At 36.4% G+C, this 24,695-nt stretch overlaps 2 protein-coding genes and 1 long non-coding RNA gene across 4 annotated transcripts in view; 2 read left to right on the top strand and 1 right to left on the bottom strand.

Moving 5' to 3' along the window:
• Window positions 1-22,879, bottom strand: part of LOC127368548 (uncharacterized) — a 25,523-nt gene extending 2,644 nt beyond the window's left edge. The window contains exons 1-2 of the long non-coding RNA XR_007885843.1: window positions 22,789-22,879; window positions 6,921-6,990 (exon numbers count right to left, since the gene is read on the bottom strand). This is a non-coding gene — a long non-coding RNA (uncharacterized LOC127368548). The remainder of the gene's footprint in view (window positions 1-6,920; window positions 6,991-22,788) is intronic.
• On the top strand, window positions 663-24,695 carry LOC127368529 (trace amine-associated receptor 1-like). 2 transcript variants are annotated; one of them, XM_051409445.1, is made up of 3 exons: window positions 663-738; window positions 6,771-6,990; window positions 22,789-24,695. In XM_051409445.1, exons 1-3 carry the CDS (start codon window positions 713-715, stop codon window positions 23,530-23,532), a joined length of 990 nt encoding a protein of 329 aa, XP_051265405.1. In that variant the 5' UTR covers window positions 663-712; the 3' UTR covers window positions 23,533-24,695. The 2 variants fall into 2 exon arrangements, with proteins under 2 accessions (XP_051265405.1, XP_051265406.1); XM_051409446.1 differs by lacking the exons at window positions 663-738; window positions 6,771-6,990 and adding an exon at window positions 22,325-22,480 and having other exon boundaries at window positions 22,569-24,695.
• LOC127368541 (trace amine-associated receptor 1-like) lies at window positions 712-8,837 on the top strand. Its single transcript, XM_051409459.1, has 3 exons — window positions 712-794; window positions 911-1,042; window positions 7,075-8,837. Exons 1-3 carry the CDS (start codon window positions 720-722, stop codon window positions 7,735-7,737), a joined length of 870 nt encoding a protein of 289 aa, XP_051265419.1. The 5' UTR covers window positions 712-719; the 3' UTR covers window positions 7,738-8,837.

Here is a 24,695-nt window from a genome sequence, read left to right as displayed (position 1 = left end):
GCGCCAAAATTGGACATTAAATTCAAAATGGTCAAATTCCTGTTGGGTTTAGGATATGGCTCCCAGAGGCTTTGCACTGCATGTTCAGTCTTCTTATAATTTTAATATATTTTTTCAGAGTTGTTTGGGTTTTTTTGCTGTGCTTTTTACATATGGTTTGTTGTCTCAATGCAAGAAAGTTGATCAAAAAATATCAAAAAATATGAAGTAAATCAAGTAAAAAACAGACAAACTCAATCCAATGTAATTAACAAATCGACAATAAATGTACATTGTAATGACCCCTCACGCCAGCTTAAATCCTGAGGGCAGTCTGTAAGATGGGCCAAACAAGTGTACACAAGTGGTGTCGAGTATGGGTGGGTGTCAAATCCAATCAGACATCATTCAATGAAGTCGGATCTATAAAGCAGATAAAGTAACAGATTGAAACAAAACATGTAGCAGGTTTAAAGGAGCAACCTGTCAGTGCCACAGGGAGTTGTATGATTACTCACATTGATCTACATAAAATTCCACTCCCTTGAACAGAATATGCAAATGAGCCCACAATAATGAATCTACTCAGTGTGTGGTCAGTGGCACAGAGAGCAAGGATTCTCATCCGTACAGATGCACAAACCAGGATTGATGTGCATCATGTGAAACATACAGAGCACTAAACTTTATTGAAAATCTCCGGAAACTTGAAATCTTTTTTTATCATTTATGCATGGAACATGAATTATTTTCCAACAGGTCTGATGAAGTTTTTGAGGACAAACATTTCTGTAATCAATCAGAAAATGTATCTGGTATGAGCGCACTCACCACCAGCACATATTTATTATGTAGTTTAGTTGGCTCTTTATCAGTTCTTATAATGTGTGGAAACCTTCTTTTAATAACCTCCATCATTTACTTCAAACAGCTCCACACTCCTACAAACTACCTCATCCTGTCTCTCGCAGTAGCTGACCTGCTTGTTGGGGTTGTTGTTTTGCCTTTTACCACAGTACTGGCTGTGAGCTCTTGTTGGTATCTTGAAGATTTACTCTGTAAGGTTCGAAACAGCTTTGATGCCTTTCTGTGTACATCTTCAATTTTGAATTTGTGTTCTATTTCTGTTGACAGATATTATGCAGTGTGTCAGCCTCTGAGGTACAAAGCTAAAATAAATGTCTGTGTTATTCTGATCATGATCCTGGTGAGCTGGACAGCTCCAGCTCTAAATGGAATTAGCATGACATTTTTGGGAGTGAACCAAAGACAATCTAACAGGTGTGTTTTATTTCAAAATGTAAGTTTAGCAATTATGCCAATTGTTTTTGGGTTTTATTTCCCAGCTATTGTAATGGTCACTATCTACTTAAAGATTCTGATGGTGGCACAGAGACAGGCATGCAGCATCCACAACACAACCTGTCAGAGCACAAAGTCTGAAATTAAGAAGGAGAGAAAGGCCACCAAAACTCTGGCTATTGTAATGGGAGTTTTTCTCATCTGTTGGACTCCTCTCTTTCTTTGTATGACTTTTAACCCTTTGAGTAATTACACAATACCTGTTGCTGTGATTGCAGCATTTAAGTGGCTTGGATGGTCAAATTCAATGCTCAATCCATTGATCTATGCTTTCTTTTACAGCTGGTTTCGATCAGCTTTCAGAATAATAATTTCTGGGAAAATATTTCAGGGGGATTTTACGCATTCTAAGCTCTTTTGACTCATTATTTGTTTTATTTGTAATATCATTATTCGTTTGGCACAGAAGATCTCTTTTCCACTGCATGTCATATATATATAACGTGTCTGTATGTTAAAACAGTATGTTAGTAAGATGACTATATCTCATAGTTCGCCTCATTCACTTTATATATTCAGTTATAGATGCTGCATCTGTATGTTGAATTCAGGAATACATCTATGAATTTTTGAGACACCAAAATACAGGATTAAAACAATGAAAAAATATATATTGGCGTGTGTAGTTTTCTAGCCATAAGACTGGTGATGTTATCAGAATCAGAATTTTTTTAAGTTGAGCCATACTAAAAACTAAAAGTCACACAGGCCGCAACATGCCCCAATACTCATGAAACGCGGAACAATCTTTGGCAGTGGCAAAAATGTTTGTGTCATAAGGGTTTAAACTGTATCATGTGCAAATGTAGAAAAAAGCCTCTTGGACCCATACCCCGAACCCAACAGGAAGTAGGACATTATGAATTTAGTGTTCATTTTTGGACGTTTGCACGTGTTGTACTTTAACAAACACCTCCTAGGGATTTGATCAGATGGACTTTAAAGTTGTTCAGTATAATCTAAATTAAAAAAAAAAGGTTTTCGTCAAAGGGCATGTCAGAGGTTTAGGATTGAATTATGATCTTTCGCGAAGAAACAGTAATTGTAACTTGTCCAATCAGCACCAAAATGCACATGTCTAGCACAGTGTCATGTTCTATAGTTTAATGTCCTACTACTTACAGGTTGACCAGGTCCAGTTGAAATTTGGTCAGAACACCTTTACCATGTTGATGATGATACGATTGAATCTTGTGAGCTTTTGTGAAAATCTGTTGCTTGGGCAACACAGCAAATTTAATTTTAACAGCTGATGGCTTTTTTGAGAGACTAAAAATGAAAAGCTCAAGATATTCGGCACACATGTTACAAACCACAAAGATTTACACCTCATATGGGTCTTGCGCGTGGGTGTGGCAAAATGGCTCGATAGTGCCCCCTTCAAAATTTCAGAAAGGCAGCCCAGATGGCCTGTTTTGACATGTCTGAAAATCAGTAGGCGCATGTATCATGTCCAGACGTACAAAACACACACTTGGATCCAAACCTTCATAGATATAGAAACATAGATATCTCATTGGTCACTGCTGAATGCCGCCGCTATACGTTTGCACGGCCGCCATATTGCAGGGGTCCACATCCACTAGTTTTCATAATGATAGATGCAGACTTCATACTACTGACTGTTACTCACTTGCTTCCACAATTTCAGTAAGCAACATCTGTTACCTATGACGTACTGCACAGTTTTATGACCTGTCAAAACTGGTACGAATGTCCACAAAACCTTTTAAGAACAATTTCAAAACATTGCAGTATTCATTTAGATATTTAAATTGTTAATTATTTCCCATTTTAACAGTATTATTACTGTTGCTGACCATTTAATATTAATTTTAAATATGTGCATTCTAATTTATGTACAGATCAATGTTATTTGTTATGATTGCTTTGGTTATGTAGCCTGTTTACTTGCATTATTGTTATTTGGACAACACTTTGAGATTGATCAAGCAAGTTGTTATTTATCACACCCAACGTGATGGCACATTATACTGCATCTCAGCATGTAACTCTCATGTATTCTATATTATGTGTAGATCCCCATACAGACACTACAGAATAAAAGCTATGAGAATAAACTGTGTGAATTAAACTTTGTTTTTTAATACTATCAATTAGGTTTTCAATCATGACAAACATACGCACTCAATGGCACTCCACATGTACATGTTCCATATAGAGGTGGGGTATTCTTAGATCACACGGTCCGTGTATCTTTTGGTCATTCGATTTTCCTTTTCAGAAACGGGTATTAAAAAACAGAAAACGATTAAAAATTATTCGATTTTCATTTTCTATTTCATATAACAAAAAATAAAATCACTAGAAAACAGAAATGGAAAAAAGGCCTGTTTTTCGAGCAAGGTACGTTTTATCAGTCTGTTTTCTGGGAATAATTGACACAAGCAGAAACCAAAAAACAAGCCGTTTTTTCGTTTTGTCAAAAAAACGAAAAACCAAAGTTCATTACAGAATGCAAGTGTGTGTTATATTGAAAGCGAGGCTGGGTGTGCCTATGAATATAGGCTACAGTGAGTTTTTTAAGGTGCTGTACAAGCAAATCATATTGTCTACTCTGTACAGTGACAAAGAGTGTACAGTAACCTACTTCATTCAATATTGAATAGGCTACTGTAGCCTACACTATAAACAAATGGTTTTGCTCTTTGCTCATGGCAGTTGTGACAGTCATTTTAACATGTCAGCAGGCAAGCTTCACTCATTCCAGGATGTATTATGCTTTGTCCTATAGCATACTTGGAACATGTTTTGAAATGGATCTATAGTAGCCTATAGAAATTTGCTCACAACAGGCCGGCTGGAATACAAAGCAAACTCTCTATCAAATGCACATTTATGGAAGTCTTGTATTGTCAAAACACAAATAATGCTGCAATGTAATAATGTAATGTAATATACATCTTTAAATGCACAATAATGAGTAATTCAGAGACTTATGAAATGTTTTTTAAATGTTAAAATGACTGTCACAACTGCCATGAGCAAAGAGCAAAACCATTTGTTTATAGTGTAGGCTACAGTAGCCTATTCAATATTGAATGAAGTAGGTTACTGTACACTCTTTGTCACTGTACAGAGTAGACAATATGATTTGCTTGTACAGCACCTTAAAAAACTCACTGTAGCCTATATTCATAGGCACACCCAGCCTCGCTTTCAGTATAACACACACTCGCATTCTGTAATCACCGTCAGTAAATAATAATTTGAAAACAATATAAAATATCTTTCAACAAGAAAAAATAATTTGTTTACTGTAAATGGATAAAGGTCAACAGATGCGCAAGGTTCAGCTGTCATGTAATAACTGCGCCACCTTGTGGCTAAACATCAACTGCATTGAAGTCGATTAAGAATGATTAAGAATACTATTATTGTTATTTGAAGCCGTGTCAGTCTTGACTGTGGGTGATTGGGTCCTCTGTGTCTGCTAGTGTCTATAATACAGTAATATTTTTGTCGACATCAAACGGAAGAACTTTTATTTTGAAGAGCACAGGGCAACGAAGCACACTAGCCAATCAGAGGACCCGCCCACCGACGGAAACAAGATATTGAGCCAAAAAACTAGTAAACGAGCTGAACTTTTGATTTTTCGTTTTTTTGACAAAACGAAAAAATGAAAAAACTGCTTGTTTTTTGGTTTCTGCTTGTGTCAATTATTCCCAGAAAACAGACTGATAAAACGTACCTTGCTCTTTTTCATATTCTGAGACCGGATGTTGTCATTTACAGGACGGTGCTGTGTAGAAGAAACAGTAGGCTAGTAGACTGCGGTCAAGCCAGCCGTGAGTTCGATCTCCGTGGTCAAATCAGCCGCACTTAAATTTCGAGTGTACAAGTATTCTCAACATTATGATGAATGCGGAGAAACAGCGTATTCACGTCCGGTTTTCAAAATAAAGGTATTTAGAACAGTAAGCTATAATTCGAACCTACATTTAAAATAAAATATGTTACATTAAAGTGTTTCATGCGCCCATGATGAATAAAAAACACTTCATATCAAGTATCTTTACTGCACCAGTGTGGAGAAATGCCAAAATAAAAGTCTCATATTTATGCCTCCAGAGATTGCATATTTGACCATATTTGAGGTACTGTAAAAACATATTGCTCAGTGTTTCCTGGCTACTGATGGTATATTTGACTTTTACACACTTTTAAATGTAGGTTCCGAATTATAGCTTACTGTTATTAATACCCTTATTTTGAAAACCGGAAGTGAATACGCTGTTTCTCCGCATTTACCATAATGCTGAGATTACTTGTACACTCGAAATTTAAGTGCGGCTGATTTGACCACGGAGATCGAAGTCACAGCTGGATTGACTGCAGTCTACTAGCCTACTGTTTCTTCTACACAGCACCGTCCTGTAAATGACAACATCCGGTCTCAGAATATGAAAAAACAGGCCTTTTTTCCGTTTCTGTTTTCTAGTGATTTTATTTTTTGTTATATGAAATAGAAAATGAAAATCGAATAATTTTTTAAATTTCGCTCATCCCCTTTTGACCATGAAAAAGAAAAACGCCTTGTATTTCAATTTTAATTTTTGTATTTTAAAACAAAAATCAAATAACCACTCGTTTTCTGTTTTTTAATACCCGTTTCTGAAAGGAAAATCGAATGACCAAAAGATACACGGACCTCACACCCACGCCACTTGATAAAAGACTTCTGTGTAGGATACACCAGTGTTCCCTTGCTTACTGGACGTCTCTCTCTACACAAAACTAGAAACATTTAATTTTCTTGATTTAAGGTTTATTGATGTTGTGTCTGTTATGGTTGTAAACAGAATATGTGAGCACCTTATTATGTATTTTGTTGAGGGAGGGCCCCAGTTATTGCAAATGTTATCTCAGGTGTTAGTGATCATTTATGCATGGAATCTTAATTCTGTGTCAACCAAAAATATGTTGTTATAATGGGAGTCAATGTGTCCAAGTCGGGCCCGAGGTGAGAGGTTGTAGGTATTGATGCAAATCTCCTATCCTATACACCTTACAATAGAGGGGATCATGGAATTTTGAAAATAATAATAAAAACAAATCCTGGCCAAGTTTCATACAATTAGCCTGACCAATATATTGAGAATCAAACAAGTTAAAAAGGCAGAATGTACACGTTTGGTCCCCCAAGGTGCCTCGAGGGTTAAACTAGTATCCCTTTAAGAGGCTCCCTTGACAATGATCTTCACTATGATAGGCTAGTGAGCCCAGAATAATAACCAAATATACTGCTCAGTGGAACAGAGAGCAAGGACTACCATCAGTGACAGGATTGACAGGCATGGTATGAAACATACAGAGCATTAATATTAACTGAAAGGTTCTCTCTACAGAAAATCAAACACTGTTCATTTTCTTGATTTCATGGAACCTGAATTCTTTGTCAACAGGTCTGATGATGTTTTTGAGGACAAAAATGTTTGTAATGAATCAGAAAATGTATCTGGTATGAGCGCACTCACCACCAGCACATATTTGTTATGTATTTTAGTTAGCTCTTTATCAGTTATTATAATGTGTGGAAATCTTCTTTTAATAACCTCCATCATTTACTTCAAACAGCTCCACACTCCTACAAACTACCTCATCCTCTCTCTCGCTGTAGCTGACCTGCTTGTTGGGGTTGTTGTTTTGCCTTTTACCACAGTACTGTCTGTGAGCTCTTGTTGGTATCTTGAAGATTTACTCTGTAAGATACGAGGCAGCTTTGATATCTTTCTGTGCACATCTTCTATTTTGAATTTGTGTTCTATTTCTGTTGACAGATATTATGCAGTGTGTCAGCCTCTGAGGTACAGAACTAAAATAAATGTCCGTGTTATTGTGATCATGATCCTGGTGAGCTGGACTGTTTCTGCTATAAATGGAATTACCATCACAATTTTGGGAGTGAACCAAGGACAATCTAATAGGAAGTGTGTATTTCACATTACAATAAGTTTAGCAATTATGGGAATGGTTTCAGGGTTTTATCTCCCAGCTATCACAATGTTCAGTATCTACTTAAAGATTCTGATGGTGGCACAGAGACAGGCACACAGCATCCAGAACACAACCTGTCTGAGCACAAAATCTGAAATTAAGATGGAGAGAAAGGCCACCAAAACTCTGGCTATTGTAATGGGAGTTTTTCTCATCTGTTGGACTCCTTTCTTTCTTTGTATGACCTTTAACCCTTTGAGTAATTACACAATACCTGTTCCTATGATTGCAGCATTTAGGTGGCTTGGGTGGTCAAATTCAATGCTCAATCCATTTATTTATGCTTTCTTCTACAGCTGGTTTCGATCAGCTTTCAGAATGATCATTTCCAGGAAAATATTTAAAGGTGATTTCACTCATTCTAAGCTCTTTTGACTCATTTGAGAGCAAATGTCAGTAATATCTAGGGGTGGAAGGATTCACAAAAATTCACAGTTTGGTTCATATTTCTGTTTTGGGGTCACACACACTGTCTTTTTCATGTTTTACATTTATTTATTTGGCTTAAAATGTTGTTTGCATAGCCAGAATTCTAACTAGTAACATACAGAACATTCTCATGTCCTTATTAAAATAATAGGTTGTTTAATTAGTGCAAACAAAAATACTGCTTTAGTTTAACATAAAAACTGCAACATTATCAATCACATGCTGAACTTATATTTATCTATTGAAACTATTTGGAAGAATAGGCTACATTACCCTTTTTCTAGTACATTAATTTCTTTTTTACTTTACTTACTTACTTAATTTACTACAGAACTCTCAAACTGCTTTAATCTGCTTATCTTGCTCCCTTCACTACTCTTTTCCACACATCCACACACCTATGATCTGTTCATTATGAAACTGAGGCGGCATAAATCAGACCGTAGCGGCCCGCCATTGTCTATGATTGATGGGAAACACTGTCCCTTGTTTCTTTTCTTAAAATGCCTTTTTGACCTTATAGCCTGTTTTAAAGGAACTGAACAATACATACATGCCCCGAACCTTGACTAGCAAACCAAATGATAGGGATGATTTTCTTGAACCATTCCACTCCTAGTCATATCATCATCAGTTTGGCATTTAAGATTTACATCTCTTTTCCACTGCATGTCATATATATAGGCCCTCATAGAAATTGTCACTGTACTATGCATAAAGTATCTGTATGTACAACTCAGTGCACAGACAGGAATACATATTCAACAGTACATATGGTAATCTCAATATAAAAGTATAAAGTATAATATCACTTTGTTTGCCGGATTTACTGTATATATTCAGTTTTAGATGGTGCATCTATACTCCTCAGCCACTTCGCTCCTAAAATCTCTACCTTGGGTATGGTAATGCATGTACATATTTATATGTATATATGCATATATATAGACATATATGTTTTTTTTATTAGTTGTTTGTAAAGCACTTTGTAATGCTGTGTTAAAAAGTGCTATATAAATAAAGCTTTACTTACTTACTTAAACTGACCTGTTAATGAATGGTGAAATTATTTTTCTCTTACAGTAGTTTTCAGTTTAATCACGCTAAATATTAAATAGAGCAGGGTAACTGTAAAGTACTGAATAAGCCTTTTTCATTTACATATTCTAAGATTTAAATCAATTTAAGCAGCACATTTTCCACAATTTTATGAAGATTACACTGAATAATGATAAAATCTAGGCTTCACTGTACAAAAATAGTACAAAGTGTCTGAGTTTGGTCTCAGTGTATCCTATCAATGTATTCATGACACAAACATCTACATCTTTTATTGTACAAGCAATTCTTTGCAGAACTTAATAAGTTCTCATTCTCTCTGTTTTGACACTTGCACACAGATGCTCTGAATCTAAGCAGACTAAGCAGAGAACCTGTCTGCTTTTGTGGTCCATGATGATCATGGCTATTTACTCTGTCCACAACTGTATAATTAAAAATGGGCCGAGAATCCATGTTGTCACCGAAATGTATGAAATTGGTACGCACATGGATCATGTCCAGAAATTCTATAGCCCAAGTAACTAGGGTGTATTTTGTCCAGTCTGCACCAGACTTTACATTTCTGATAAGAGTCTGAACACATCTAAAACCTGAAAGTCCAGAGTTGGGACCAGGAAGCAGAGCTGCTGTCTTTCACACTTCTCTGTGCTTTCTTTAGAACAGTCACCCACCCAAAACCCCATAGAGACTGCGTCTGTCCCCCGACCACCTAAATTATTTAAAGAAATAAAAACAAGAGGAGTTAAACATAAAAATCTAATAAAAATTAAAACTAACTCCTCAGTAGCACAAAATAAGAGAATGAAATGTGGACTGTTAAATATCAGGTCTCTGTCCTCTAAAGCTGTTTTAGTGAATGAATTAATATCAGATTATGATATTGATTTACTTTGTCTTACTGAGACCTGGTTGTCCCACGAGGAGTATGTTAGCCTAAATGAATCCACCCACCCCCCCAGTCATATTAATACTCACATTCCTCGAGGCACAGGCCGAGGAGGTGGAGTAGCAGCCATATATGATTCGAGCGTTTTAATGGACCCTAAACCTAAACTAAATCATAATTCATTTGAAAGCCTTGTTCTTAGTCTTTCTCACCCATCCTGGAAAACACTGCAGCCAGTTCTATTTGTTATAGTGTACCGCGCTCCTGGACCGTACTCTGATTTTATATCTGAATTCTTTGAGTTTTTATCAAGTTTAGTCCTTAAATAAAAAGTAATTATTGTAGGTGATGTTAATATACATGTGGATGTTGACAATGACAGCCTTAGTAACGCATTTATCTCATTAATTGACTCAATCAGAGTGTAAATAAACCAACCCATTGTTTTAATCACACTCTTGACCTTGTTCTATCATATTGCATTGATATTGAACATTTAATAGTCTTCCCACATAATCCTTTCCTATCTGACCATTATTTAATATCGTTTGAATTCATACTATTAGATTATAAGCCATTAGGCAAAACTTCCTACAGCAGATGTCTATCTGACAGTGCTGTAGCTAAATTTAAGGAGGAGATTCCTTCAGTGTTTAATTCAATGCCATGTCTGAATTTAACAGAGTCCTATAATAACTTTAGTCCCTCCGAAATTGATAATCTTGTCGATAGTGCTGCAGGCTCACTACGAAGAACATTAGATTCTATCGCTTCTATAAAAAGGAAATTATTAAAACATAGGAAACTAGCACCGTGGTACAACCACCAAACCCGCCAGTTAAAACAAATAGCTAGGAAATCTGAAAGGAAATGGCGCTCTTCCAAATTATCAGAATATCGCTCAATTTGGCAAGATAATCTTAAAACCTATAGAAAGGCCCTCCATAACGCCAGAGGAGCCTATTATTCAGCACTAACAGAAGAAAATAAGAATACCCTAGGTTCCTCTTCAGCACTGTAGCCAGACTGACAGAGAGCCACAGCTCTATTGAGCCACATATCCCCATATACTTAAGTAGCAACGGCTTTAAAAGCTTATTTTATAATAAAATTATTACTGCTAAAAATCACCAACTGCCATCAACAGTTATCAGTGGCTCTCCAAGTTCAGGAACTTTAACTAATGTAAACTTAGATATATATTTAGACTGTTTTTCTGCTATCGATCTTCATCAGTTAACTTCAATAATTTCTACATAGAAGCAACCTGTCTGTTGGACCCAATCCCAACTAGACTGCTTAAAGAAGTTGTACCCTTAATTGGCACTTCTTTACTGGATATGATTAATCTTTCTTTATTATCAGGATATGTACCACAGTCCTTTAAAGTAGCTGTAATTAAACCCCTTCTTAAAAAGCCCACTCTTGACCCAGGGGTTTTAGCCAACTATAGACCAATCTCTAACCTCCCCTTCCTCTCTAAGATTCTGGAGAAAGTAGTCGCCAAAGAGTTGTTTGACTTTTTACATAACAATAGTTTATTTGAGGATTTTCAGTCAGGATTTAGAGTTCATCACAGCACAGAGACAGCTCTGGTTAAAGTAAATAATGACCTTTTGATTGCTTCAGACAATGGACCTGTCTCTGTACTTGTATTATTAGATCTTAGAGCTGCATTTGACACCATTGACCATAATATTCTTTTACAGATACTTGAGCATCAAATTGGCATTAAAGGAACCGCACTAAGCTTGTTTAAGTCATATTTATCAGATCGTTCGCAGTTTTTACATGTTAACAACAAATCTTCAATAAATACTACAGTTAGTCATGGAGTTCCACAAGGTTCTGTACTTGGACCAATACTGTTTACTTTATATATGCTCCCTTTAGGCAAAATTATTAGGAATCACTCCATTAACTTTCACTGTTATGCAGATGATACACAGTCATATCTATCAATCAAGCCAGATGAAATTAATCAATTATATAAATTACAAACATGTCTTAAGGACATAGAATCCTGGATGAGCTGCAATTTTCTGATGTTAAACTCCAAAAATCTTAGAGACACACTGTCTAAAGATATAGTTACTCTAGATGGCATTACCTTGGCCTCTAGCACCACTATCACGAATCTTGGAGTTATCTTTGATCAGGATTTGTCATTTAATTCCCACATGAAGCAGACCTCTAGGACTGCCTTCTTTCATTTACGTAATATTACAAAAATTAGACACATCCTATCACAGACAGATGCAGAAAAACTAATCCATGCATTGTTACTTCTAGGCTGGATTACTGCAACTCTTTATTATCAGGTTGCCCCAATAAGTTCATTAAAACGCTCCAATTAATTCAAAATGCTGCAGCATGAGTACTGACAGGAACTAGAAAAAGAGATCACATCTCTCCTGTACTCCCTGTAAAATTTAGAATAGAATTTAAAATTCTCCTCCTCACCTATAAAGCTCTTCATGGTCAGGCCCCTTCATATCTTAAATAGTACCCTATTACCCCACTAGAACACTACATTCTCTGAATGCTCGGCTACTTGTGGTTCCTATAGTCTCTAAAAGTGGAACAGGAGCCAGAGCCTTCAGTTACCAAGCTCCTCTCCAGTTGTAGTTCTGGAGGCAGACACCCTCACCACATTCAAGAGTAGGCTTAAGACATTCCTCTTTGATAAAGCTTATAATTAGGGCTGGATCAGGTGAGTCCTGAACCATCCCTTAGCTATGGGCTAAAGGCCTAGACTATCGGGGGATTTCCCATGGTGCACTGAACTCCTCTCTCTCTCTCTCTCTCTCTCTCTCTCTCTCTCTCTCTTTCTGCACTCATTCATGTCCCATTGATGCATGTTACTAACTTCACTTCTTCCCCAGAGTTCTTGTGCTTTCTCGTCTCGCAGGTTGTTATCGATCCTGGTGGAGCCTCCTGCCATGGTCCTGGTAGATTGCCATTGCCAATACTGTTGTTGCTGTGCACCTGTCTGTCTGTCTGTCTCTCTCTGTCTCTGTCTGTCTGTCTGTCTGTCTGTCTGTCTGTCTGTCTGTCTGTCTGTCTGTCTCTCTCTCTCTCTCTCTCTCTCTCTCACCCCAACTGGTCAAGACAGATGACCACCCACCTAGAGCCGAAGGATCTGTCCTAGGTTTCTGCCTTTTAACAGGCAGTTTTGCCTTGCCCTTGTCGCCAAGTGCTTGCTCATGGTGGTACTGTTGGGTCTCTGTAATTAATGTTAAAGAGTTCGGTCTAGACCTGCTCTATTTGAAAAGTGTCCTGAGATAACTTCTGTTATGAATTTGCGCTATACAAATAAAATTGAATTGAACTGAATTGAATCTACATGTCAATATTTAGTCATTCTCATAGCACCCTCTACTGGCAACAGGAAATAACATATTTTATACTTTCACATGCTACTCCAAGCAGATTGACCAGATCCAGCTGATATCTGGTCAGAAGAGCCGTAGACCCGTTGATGATATGTTTTGAATCTGTGAGTTTGCATTGAGTGTCATTTTTGGGTGGCTAATTATGCTTGGAAACTCATGCAACTGTGACACAAGTGATAATTTTACATTTCATTGGTCTTCAAAGGTTGTATACACTTTTGGACCAACCTAGATCATACCATTAAAAAACTACGACTGTCTGTGTTTGTTTTTTTGTTTCAGGTTGACTATAGCCTTAATAGACAGCTTTGTCTGAGAGAAACTAACAGAGTGGCAGTTTCCACACCTAATAGACAGTTTTAAAGGTAAGATGATCATTTTCATTTTTCACTTTAAGGTTAAGTGTGTAACATTTAGGAGGATCTATTGTCAGAACTGTAATATAATATTCACATATATTATGATATGTTTTCATTAGTGTTTAATTACCTGAAAATAAGAATCACTGTGTTTTCGTTATCTTAGAATGAGTGGTTTTTATCTACAGAGGGAGTGGGTCCTCTCTGGATTAGGAAAGGAGTTTCATGGGGAGGTATAAATGCCACCTCAACACAAGTTGTCTGATCAACCATGGCTGGGTCGCCTGTGTGAGGGTGTCTGATGTTGAAAGACCCGAAACACCCAGTTTACCCCAGGTTACATCAGAGTTGTACTCTATCAATCAAATTAGTGCAAGGGGTTCATGTGATGGTGGTGAGGCACTACGTTTTGGCAAGAGCTTTGTGCCACTCAGTTTTAATCATCTGTTTATCCTGACAAAATTGTGTGTTGGAGGCCACTTTTGTTATGAACATTTCATGCTATGTCCCTAGAAAACATCTGGCCACATTATTTTGACAAAATGGGAAGAAACCTAAAAAGTAGAGACAAGAAACATACTATGTTTGTACCTTGCAAGGGGGCACAAGAGGTCAACCAGAGCAAATGTGATGCCTCGGACGAACTCGACCAAGTCCCTGCCAAAGCCATTTAATCAGATAGCCACTAATATCCAAAGGGTAACTGACGAAAAACATAGTCCCCTGGATGAGACTACTCAGAAGCATTCAGCAGTGCTCCAGACTGCTAGCAAGTGGATAGATGAAGCTGAAGTTTTCATTTGGGAGTGGTTTCGGTGCTAGGAAACAGTGTACTCTGGTTGACATCTGGTGCAGCAGACAAGAGGGCTCTTACGATTTCTGAGCCTATTGTAATGTGAGTTTCTCTGGGTCATTCACTTTGGGAATTTCTGTTTTTTTAGACACTTTTTTAGACCTGAGTTTACTACACAAGAGGATGGCATTCAATAGGTCAGCCAACTCCTCCATTGGGATCCCATCTTAGTAGATTACTGCATCAAATGCCATTGGGACTGGGTACACTTGTTTGGCCCATCTTACAGACTGCTCTCAGGGTTTAAGCTGGCGAGAGGGGTCATTACAATGTACATTTATTGTTGATTTGTTATTTACATCAACTTTCTTGCATTGAGACAACAAACCATATGTAAAAAGCACAGCAAAAAAACTCAAACAAAACTGAAGAAATATATTAATATTATAAGAAGACTGAACTCGAAATTAATAAAAATTGGCACAAATGTCAGTGTTTTGGCATTTACAATTTTGGGGGGCTAAACATGCTTGAAAACTCATAAAACTGAGCATGTGTCACAAGTGACAATTTGACATTTCATTGGTTTTGCGCATAGGTGAGTCAGAATGGCTCAATAGTGCAACCTTAAAAATCTCAAAAAAGCAGCCCTAGTGTCCCGTTTCATTGGCATGTATGTAAATCCGGAGGCATATGTATTATGTCCAAAAATACAAAGCCTCTTGGAGGCATATCCTAAACCCAACAGGAATTTGACCATTGTGAATTTAATGTCCAATTTTGGCGCCATTTCAGTGCATGATATTTTAACAAATTCCTCCTTTGGCATTGATCAGATCGACTTCAGATTTGGTCAGTATAATCAAAAGATCATCACAATTAAAAGTTGTGCTATCTGTGAGTTTTTGTCAAAGATATATCTGTGGCATGGTGTCGAGTATGGGTGGGTGCAGTGGCCCTTTCATCACTGCTTGCAGTTTAATTTTAATTTGTCTCTTATGAATCCTCCAACTTTACAGCACTGGAATACTAAATTACACTATTACCCCTTTAAGAGGCTCGCTTGACAATGATTGTGACAATAGGCTAGTGATCCCCAAATAATAACCAAATATACTGCTCAGTGGCATAGAGAGCATGGACTCCCATCCCTACAGATGCACTAACAAGGTTTGAAGGGCAGGGAGGGGAACAAAAAAGAATAAAAAAAAAAAAAAAATCTCTCTACACAAAAAAAAATAAAAAAAAAAAAAAATCTTTTTTTCCCTCTCCTTTTTAATTGTTAAAAAGGGGGAAAAAAAATAGCCTTTTTTGGGGGAGGGGGGAAAAAAAAACAAAAATTAAAAAAAAAAAACCCCCCCCCCACCACAATTTTTTAAAAAGAAAAAAAGAAAAAAAAAAAAAAAAAAAAAAAAAATTTTTTTTTTTGTATAAAATTTAAAAAAAAAATAAAAAAAAAAGAGGGAACACCAAAAAAACAACAGAAAAAAAAAAAAATAAAAAAAAAGGGAAAAAAAAAAAAAAAAACACCCCCCCCCAAAGGTGAGCCACCTAGCCCAACAAAAAACCAAACCAACAAAAAAAACAAACAAAACCAAATAAAATAAATTAATTTAAAAAAACAAAAAAAAAAAAAAAAAAAAAAAAAAAAAAAAAAAAAAAAAAAATAAAAAAAAAAAAAAAAAAAAAAAAAAAAAAAAAAAAAAAAAAATAAAAAAAAAAAAAAAAAAAAAACAAATAGTAAAAGAGGGATTAATAAAAAAAAAAAAAAAAAAAAAAAAAAAAAAAAAAAAAAAAAAAAAAAAAAAAAAAAAAAAAAAAAAAAAAAAAAAAATATTGTAGGTAGGGAAAAAAAGAGAAAAGGAACAAACCAGGATTGATGTGCATCATGTGACACATACAGAGCACTAAACTTTATTGAAAATCTCCAGGAAACTTTGCAATCTTTTTTTATCATTTATGCATGGAACCTGAATTATTTTCCAACAGGTCTGATGATGTTTTTGAGGACAAACATTTCTGTAATCAATCAGAAAATGTATCTGGTATGAGCGCACTCACCACCAGCACATATTTATTATGTAGTTTAGTTGGCTCTTTATCAGTTCTTATAATGTGTGGAAACCTTCTTTTAATAACCTCCATCATTTACTTCAAACAGCTCCACACTCCTACAAACTACCTCATCCTGTCTCTCGCAGTAGCTGACCTGCTTGTTGGAGTCTTAGTTTTGCCTTTTACCGCGGTACTGGCTGTGAGCTCTTGTTGGTATCTTGGAGATTTACTCTGCAAGATACGAGGCAGCTTTGATGCTTTTCTGTCCACATCTTCTATTTTAAACTTGTGCTTCTATTTCTGTTGACAGATATTATGCAGTGTGTCAGCCTCTGAGGTACAGAACTAAAATAAATGTCTGTGTTATTGTGATCATGATCCTGGTGAGCTGGACAGCTCCAGCTCTAAATGGAATTAGCATGACATTTTTGGGAGTGAACAAAGGACAATCTAACAGGTGTGTTTTATTTCAGAATTCAAGTTCAGCAGTTATGGCAGTTGTTTTTGGGTTTTATTTCCCAGCTATTGTAATGGTCACTATCTACTTAAAGATTCTGATGGTGGCACAGAGACAGGTACGCAGCATCCACAACACAACCTGTCAGAGCACAAAGTCTGAAATTAAGAAGGAGAGAAAGGCCACCAAAACTCTGGCTATTGTAATGGGAGTTTTTCTCATCTGTCCTTACTTTCTTTGTATGACCTTTAACCCTTTGAGTAATTACACAATACCTGTTGCTGTGATTGCAGCATTTAAGTGGCTTGGATGGTCAAATTCAATGCTCAATCCATTGGTCTATGCTTTCTTTTACAGCTGGTTTCGATCAGCTTTCAGAATAATAATTTCTGGGAAAATATTTCAGGGGGATTTTACGCATTCTAAGCTCTTTTGACTCATTATTTGTTTTATTTGTAATATCATTATTCGTTTGGCACGGAAGATCTCTTTTCCACTGCATGTCATATATATATAACATGTCTGTATGTTAAAACAGTATGTTAGTAAGATGACTATATCTCATAGTTCGCCTCATTCACTTTATATATTCAGTTATAGATGCTGCATCTGTATGTTGAATTCAGGAATACATCTATGAATTTTTGAGACACCAAAATACAGGATTAAAACAATGAAAAAATATATATTGGCGTGTGTAGTTTTCTAGCCATAAGACTGGTGATGTTATCAGAATCAGAATTTTTTAAGTTGAGCCATACTAAAAACTAAAAGTCACACAGGCCGCAACATGCCCCAATACTCATAAGAACAATCTTTGGCAGTGGCAAAAATGTTTGTGTCATAAGGGTTTAAACTGTATCATGTGCAAATGTAGAAAAAAGCCTCTTGGACCCATACCCCGAACCCAACAGGAAGTAGGACATTATGAATTTAGTGTTCATTTTTGGACTTTGCACGTGTTGTACTTTAACAAACACCTCCTAGGGATATGATCAGATCGACTTTAAAGTTGTTCAGTATAATCTAAATGTCATGGCATGTCAGAGGTTTAGGATTGAATTATGATCTTTCGCGAAGAAACAGTAATTGTAACTTGTCCAATCAGCACCAAAATGCACATGTCTAGCACAGTGTCATGTTCTATAGTTTAATGTCCTACTACTTACAGGTTGACCAGGTCCAGTTGAAATTTGGTCAGAACACCTTTACCATGTTGATGATGATACGATTGAATCTTGTGAGCTTTTGTGAAAATCTGTTGCTTGGGCAACACAGCAAATTTAATTTTAACAGCTGATGGCTTTTTTGAGAGACTAAAAATGAAAAGCTCAAGATATTCGGCACACATGTTACAAACCACAAAGATTTACACCTCATATGGGTCTTGCGCGTGGGTGTGGCAAAATGGCTCGATAGTGCCCCCTTCAAAATTTCAGAAAGGCAGCCCAGATGGCCTGTTTTGACATGTCTGAAAATCAGTAGGCGCATGTATCATGTCCAGACGTACAAAACACACACTTGGATCCAAACCTTCATAGATATAGAAACATAGATATCTCATTGGTCACTGCTGAATGCCTCCGCTATACGTTTGCACGGCCGCCATATTGCAGGGGTCCACATCCACTAGTTTTCATAATGATAGATGCAGACTTCATACTACTGACTGTTACTCACTTGCTTCCACAATTTCAGTAAGCAACATCTGTTACCTATGACGTACTGCACAGTTTTATGACCTGTCAAAACTGGTACGAATGTCCACAAAATCTTTTAAGAACAATTTCAAAACATTGCAGTATTCATTTAGATATTTAAATTGTTAATTATTTCCCATTTTAATAGTATTATTACTGTTGCTGACCATTTAATATTAATTTTAAATATGTGCATTCTAATTTATGTACAGATCAATGTTATTTGTTATGATTACTTTGGTTATGTAGCCTGTTTACTTGCATTATTGTTATTTGGACAACACTTTGAGATTGATCAAGTAAATTAAATAAAAAATAAATTAAAATTATCACACACAACGTGATGGCACATTATACTGCATCTCAGCATGTAACTCTCATGTATTCTATATTATGTGTAGATCCCCATACAGACACTACAGAATAAAAGCTATGAGAATAAACTGTGTGAATTAAACTTTGTTTTTTAATACTATCAATTTTTAGGTTTTCAATCATGACAAACATACGCACTCAATGGCACTCCACATGTACATGTTCCATATAGAGGAGGGGTATTCTTAGATCACACGGTCCGTGTATCTTTTGGTCATTCGATTTTCCTTTCAGAAACGGGTATTAAAAAACAGAAAACGAGTGGTTATTTGATTTTCGTTTTAAAATACAAAAATTTAAATTGAAATACAAGGCGTTTTTCTTTTTCATGGTCAAAAAAAATTATTTCATTTTCATTTTCTATTTCATATAACAAAAAATAAAATCACTAGAAAACAGAAATGGAAAAAAGGCCTGTTTTTCGAGCAAGGTACGTTTTATCAGTCTGTTTTCTGGGAATAATTGACACAAGCAGAAACCAAAAAACAAGCCGTTTTTTCGTTTTGTCAAAAAAACGAAAAACCAAAGTTCATTACAGAATGCAAGTGTGTGTTATATTGAAAGCGAGGCTGGGTGTGCCTATGAATATAGGCTACAGTGAGTTTTTTAAGGTGCTGTACAAGGAAATCATATTGTCTACTCTGTACAGTGACAAAGAGTGTACAGTAACCTACTTCATTCAATATTGAATAGGCTACTGTAGCCTACACTATAAACAAATGGTTTTGCTCTTTGCTCATGGCAGTTGTGACAGTCATTTTAACATGTCAGCAGGCAAGCTTCACTCATTCCAGGATGTATTATGCTTTGTCCTATAGCCTACTTGGAACATGTTTTGAAATGGATCTATAGTAGCCTATAGAAATTTGCTCATAACAGGCCGGCTGGAATACAAAGCAAACTCTCTATCAAATGCACATTTATGGAAGTCTTGTATTGTCATCCCAGGACAAAACACAAGGACTGTCACAACTGCCATGAGCAAAGAGCAAAACCATTTGTTTATAGTGTAGGCTACAGTAGCCTATTCAATATTGAATGAAGTAGGTTACTGTACACTCTTTGTCACTGTACAGAGTAGACAATATGATTTGCTTGTACAGCACCTTAAAAAACTCACTGTAGCCTATATTCATAGGCACACCCAGCCTCGCTTTCAGTATAACACACACTCGCATTCTGTAATCACCGTCAGTAAATAATAATTTGAAAACAATATAAAATATCTTTCAACAAGAAAAAATAATTTGTTTACTGTAAATGGATAAAGGTCAACAGATGCGCAATGTTCAGCTGTCATGTAATAACTGCGCCACCTTGTGGCTAAACATCAACTGCACTGAAGTCGATTAAGAATGATTAAGAATACTATTATTGTTATTTGAAGCCGTGTCAGTCTTGACTGTGGGTGATTGGGTCCTCTGTGTCTGCTAGTGTCTATAATACAGTAATATTTTTGTCGACATCAAACGGAAGAACTTTTATTTTGAAGAGCACAGGGCAACGAAGCACACTAGCCAATCAGAGGACCCGCCCACCGACGGAAACAAGATATTGAGCGGCAAATTCGTTTTGTTAAGTAAGAACCAAAAAACTAGTAAACGAGCTGAACTTTTGATTTTTCTTTTTTTTGACAAAACGAAAAAATGAAAAAACTGCTTGTTTTTTGGTTTCTGCTTGTGTCAATTATTCCCAGAAAACAGACTGATAAAACGTACCTTGCTCTTTTTTTATATTCTGAGACCGGATGTTGTCATTTACAGGACGGTGCTGTGTAGAAGAAACAGTAGGGTAGTAGACTGCGGTCAATCCAGCTGTGACTTCGATCTCCGTGGTCAAATCAGCCGCACTTAAATTTCGAGTGTACAAGTATTCTCAACATTATGATGAATGCGGAGAAACAGCGTATTCACGTCCGGTTTTCAAAATAAAGGTATTTAGAACAGTAAGCTATAATTAAAATATGTTACATTAAAGTGTTTCATGCGACTCTGATGAATAAAAAACACTTCATATCAAGTATCTTTACTGCACCAGTGTGGAGAAATGCCAAAATAAAAGTCTCATATTTATGCCTCCAGAGATTGCGCATTTGACCATATTTGAGGTACTGTAAAAACATATTGCTCAGTGTTTCCTGGCTACTGATGGTATATTTGACTTTTACACACTTTTAAATGTAGGTTTCGAATTATAGCTTACTGTTATTAATACCCTTATTTTGAAAACCGGAAGTGAATACGCTGTTTCTCCGCATTTACCATAATGCTGAGATTACTTGTACACTCGAAATTTAAGTGCGGCTGATTTGACCACGGAGATCGAAGTCACAGCTGGATTGACCGCAGTCTACTACCCTACTGTTTCTTCTACACAGCACCGTCCTGTAAATGACAACATCCGGTCTCAGAATATGAAAAAACAGGCCTTTTTTTCCGTTTCTGTTTTCTAGTGATTTTATTTTTTGTTATATGAAATAGAAAATGAAAATCGAATAATTTTTTAAATTTCGCTCATCCCCTTTTGACCATGAAAAAGAAAAACACCTTGTATTTCAATTTTAATTTTTGTATTTTAAAACAAAAATCAAATAACCACTCGTTTTCTGTTTTTTAATACCCGTTTCTGAAAGGAAAATCCAATGACCAAAAGATACACGGACCTCACACCCACGCCACTTGATAAAAGACTTCTGTGTAGGATACACCAGTGTTCCCTTGCTTACTGGACGTCTCTCTCTACACAAAACTAGAAACATTTAATTTTCTTGATTTAAGGTGTTATTGCAAATGTTATCTTAGTGTTAGTGATCATTTATGCATGGAATCTTAATTCTGTGTCAACAGTTCTGATGATGTGGACAAAACTTAATGTAATCAATCAGAAAATGTATATGGTAATAGCGCACTCACCACCACATATTTATTATGTATTTTTGATGTTCAGCTCTCACTTGGGGTCCTGGATGATGTACTCCATAGAGTCAAGTGGGGAGTCACACAGCATAATGGGGGCAGGTGGGGCTGGGTTCTTCCTGAAGTCCACAACCATCTCCACTGTCTTTAGAGCGTTAAGCTCCAGGTTGTTCTGGCTGCACCTGGTCACCAGATGGTCAATCTCCCACCTGTAGGCGGACCCATCTCCACCAGTTATTGCAAATGTTATCTCAGGTGTTAGTGATCATTTATGCATGGAATCTTAATTCTGTGTCAACCAAAAATATGTGGTTATAATGGGAGTCAATGTGTCCAAGTCGGGCCCGAGGTGAGAGGTTGTAGGTATTGATGCAAATCTCCTATCCTATACACCTTACAATAGAGGGGATCATGGAATTTTGAAAATAATAATAAAAACAAATCCTGGCCAAGTTTCATACAATTAGCCTGACCGATATATTGAGAATCAAACAAGTTAAAAAGGCAGAATGTACACATTTGGTCCCCCAAGGTGCCTCGAGGGTTAAACTAGTATCCCTTTAAGAGGCTCCCTTGACAATGATCTTCTCTATGATAGGCTAGTGAGCCCAGAATAATAACCAAATATACTGCTCAGTGGAACAGAGAGCAAGGACTACCATCAGTACAGATGCACTAACCAGGATTGACAGGCATGTTATGAAACATACAGAGCATTAACAGAAAATCAGACACGGTTCATTTTCTTGATTTAATGGAAGCTGAATTCTTTGTCAACAGGTCTGATGATGTTTTTGAGGACAAAAAAGTTTGTAATGAATCAGAAAATGTATCTGGTATGAGCGCACTCACCACCAGCACATATTTGTTATGTATTTTAGTTAGCTCTTTATCAGTTCTTATAATGTGTGGAAATCTTCTTTTAATAACCTCCATCATTTACTTCAAACAGCTCCACACTCCTACAAACTACCTCATCCTCTCTCTCGCAGTAGCTGACCTGCTTGTTGGGGTCACAGTTTTGCCTTTTAGCGCGGTACTGGCTGTGAGCTCTTGTGGGTATGTTGGAGGTTTACTCTGCAAGATACGAGGCAGCTTTGATCTCGTTCTGTGCACATCTTCTATTTTAAACTTGTGCTTTATTTCTGTTGACAGATATTATGCAGTGTGTCAGCCTCTGAGGTACAGAACTAAAATAAATGTCCGTGTTATTGTGATCATGATCCTGGTGTGTTGGACTGTTTCTGCTATAAATGGAATTAGCATCACAATTTTGGGAGTGAACAAAGGACAATCTAACAGGTGTGTTTTATTTCAGAATTTAAGTTCAGCAATTATGGCAGTTGTTTTTGGGTTTTATTTCCCAGCTATTGTAATGGTCACTATCTACTTAAAGATTCTGATGGTGGCACAGAGACAGGCACACAGCATCCACAACACAACCTGTCAGAGCACAAAGTCTGAAATTAAGAAGGAGAGAAAGGCCACCAAAACTCTGGCTATTGTAATGGGAGTTTTTCTTATGTGTTGGACTCCTTTTACTCTTTCTACGACTTTTAACCCTTTGAGTAATTACACAATACCAGCTGCTGTGATTGCAGCATTTAAGTGGCTTGGATGGTCAAATTCAATGCTCAATCCATTGGTCTATGCTTTCTTTTACAGCTGGTTTCGATCAGCTTTCAGAATGATAATTTCTGGTAAAATATTTCAAGGTGATTTCACTCATTCTAAGCTCTTTTGACTCATTATTTGAAGTATGGAAATATCAGTAAAATCCTCCTTAGTTTGGCACATAACATCTCTTTTCCATTGCATGTCATATATATAGGCCTTCTTAAAAAGGGTTGCTTTACTATCCATAAAGTATGTATATGACTTGTAGTAGCAGGACAGTATGGTAATCTCAATGTGAATGTCTGTAAAAAAAAACTTTAAAAATCAACAGATGAATTAATCTTATAGTTCACCTCATTTAATGTATATATTTAGTTATTGACGCTGCATCTGTTGAATTCATGAGTATGTCACTGAATTTTCTTTCTTTTACAGCCGGTTTCGATCAGCTTTTAGAATGATAATTTCTGGGAAAATATTTCAAGGGGATTTCACTCATTCTAAGCTCTTTTGACTCATTATGTGTTGAAATGTCATCATTGAACATTGCATGTCATATATAGGCCTTCATAAAAAATGTCACTGTACTGTGCATAAAATATCTGTATATAAAACTCACTGCACAGATAGCAGTACATATTCAACTGCATGATAATCTCACTGTGAATGTCTAAAAAAAACAGTAGGATAAATATATCTTACTGTTCGGCTTATTTACTGTTAATCAGTAATAGACGCTGTATCTGTTTGTTGAATGCAGGAGTGCATCACTGAGTTTTTGTCTCCGTAAGAAAAGCTTTAAACTGACCTGTAACAAATCAATGAATGGTGAAATTATCTTGCTCTTCGATTAGTTTTCAGTTTCATCAGTCTAAATATTAAATAGAGCAGGGTAACTGTAAATTACTGAATAAGATTTTTCCATTTACAGATTCTAAGATTTAAATAAATTAAAGCAGAAAATGTTAGCAACAAGTTGTACATTTTCCACAACAATATGAAGATTACACTGAAGAAAGATGTACAGTTTTACTGTACAAAATTGTGTAAATAGTGTACAGGCACTTTTTCATGCAAATTCTCATTTTCTCTGCTTTTACACTTTTGAAGATGCTGTGAATCCAAGACAAAGCAGAGAACCTGTCTGTTTTTGTGGTCCTTGATGATCATAGCTATTTACTGTGTCCCCAGCATAGACTGATTCTGAAAGATGTTTGATTTGAGTAGAATCAACTTGTGTATTTATTGTGAAGGTAACTTGGGTAAATAAAGTTCATTGTACCAATTCCA

Source organism: Dicentrarchus labrax, unplaced genomic scaffold (genome assembly GCF_905237075.1).
Source record: "Dicentrarchus labrax unplaced genomic scaffold, dlabrax2021, whole genome shotgun sequence".
Classification (NCBI taxonomy): domain Eukaryota; kingdom Metazoa; phylum Chordata; class Actinopteri; family Moronidae; genus Dicentrarchus; species Dicentrarchus labrax.
This window is presented reverse-complemented; position numbering and strand designations above follow the sequence as displayed.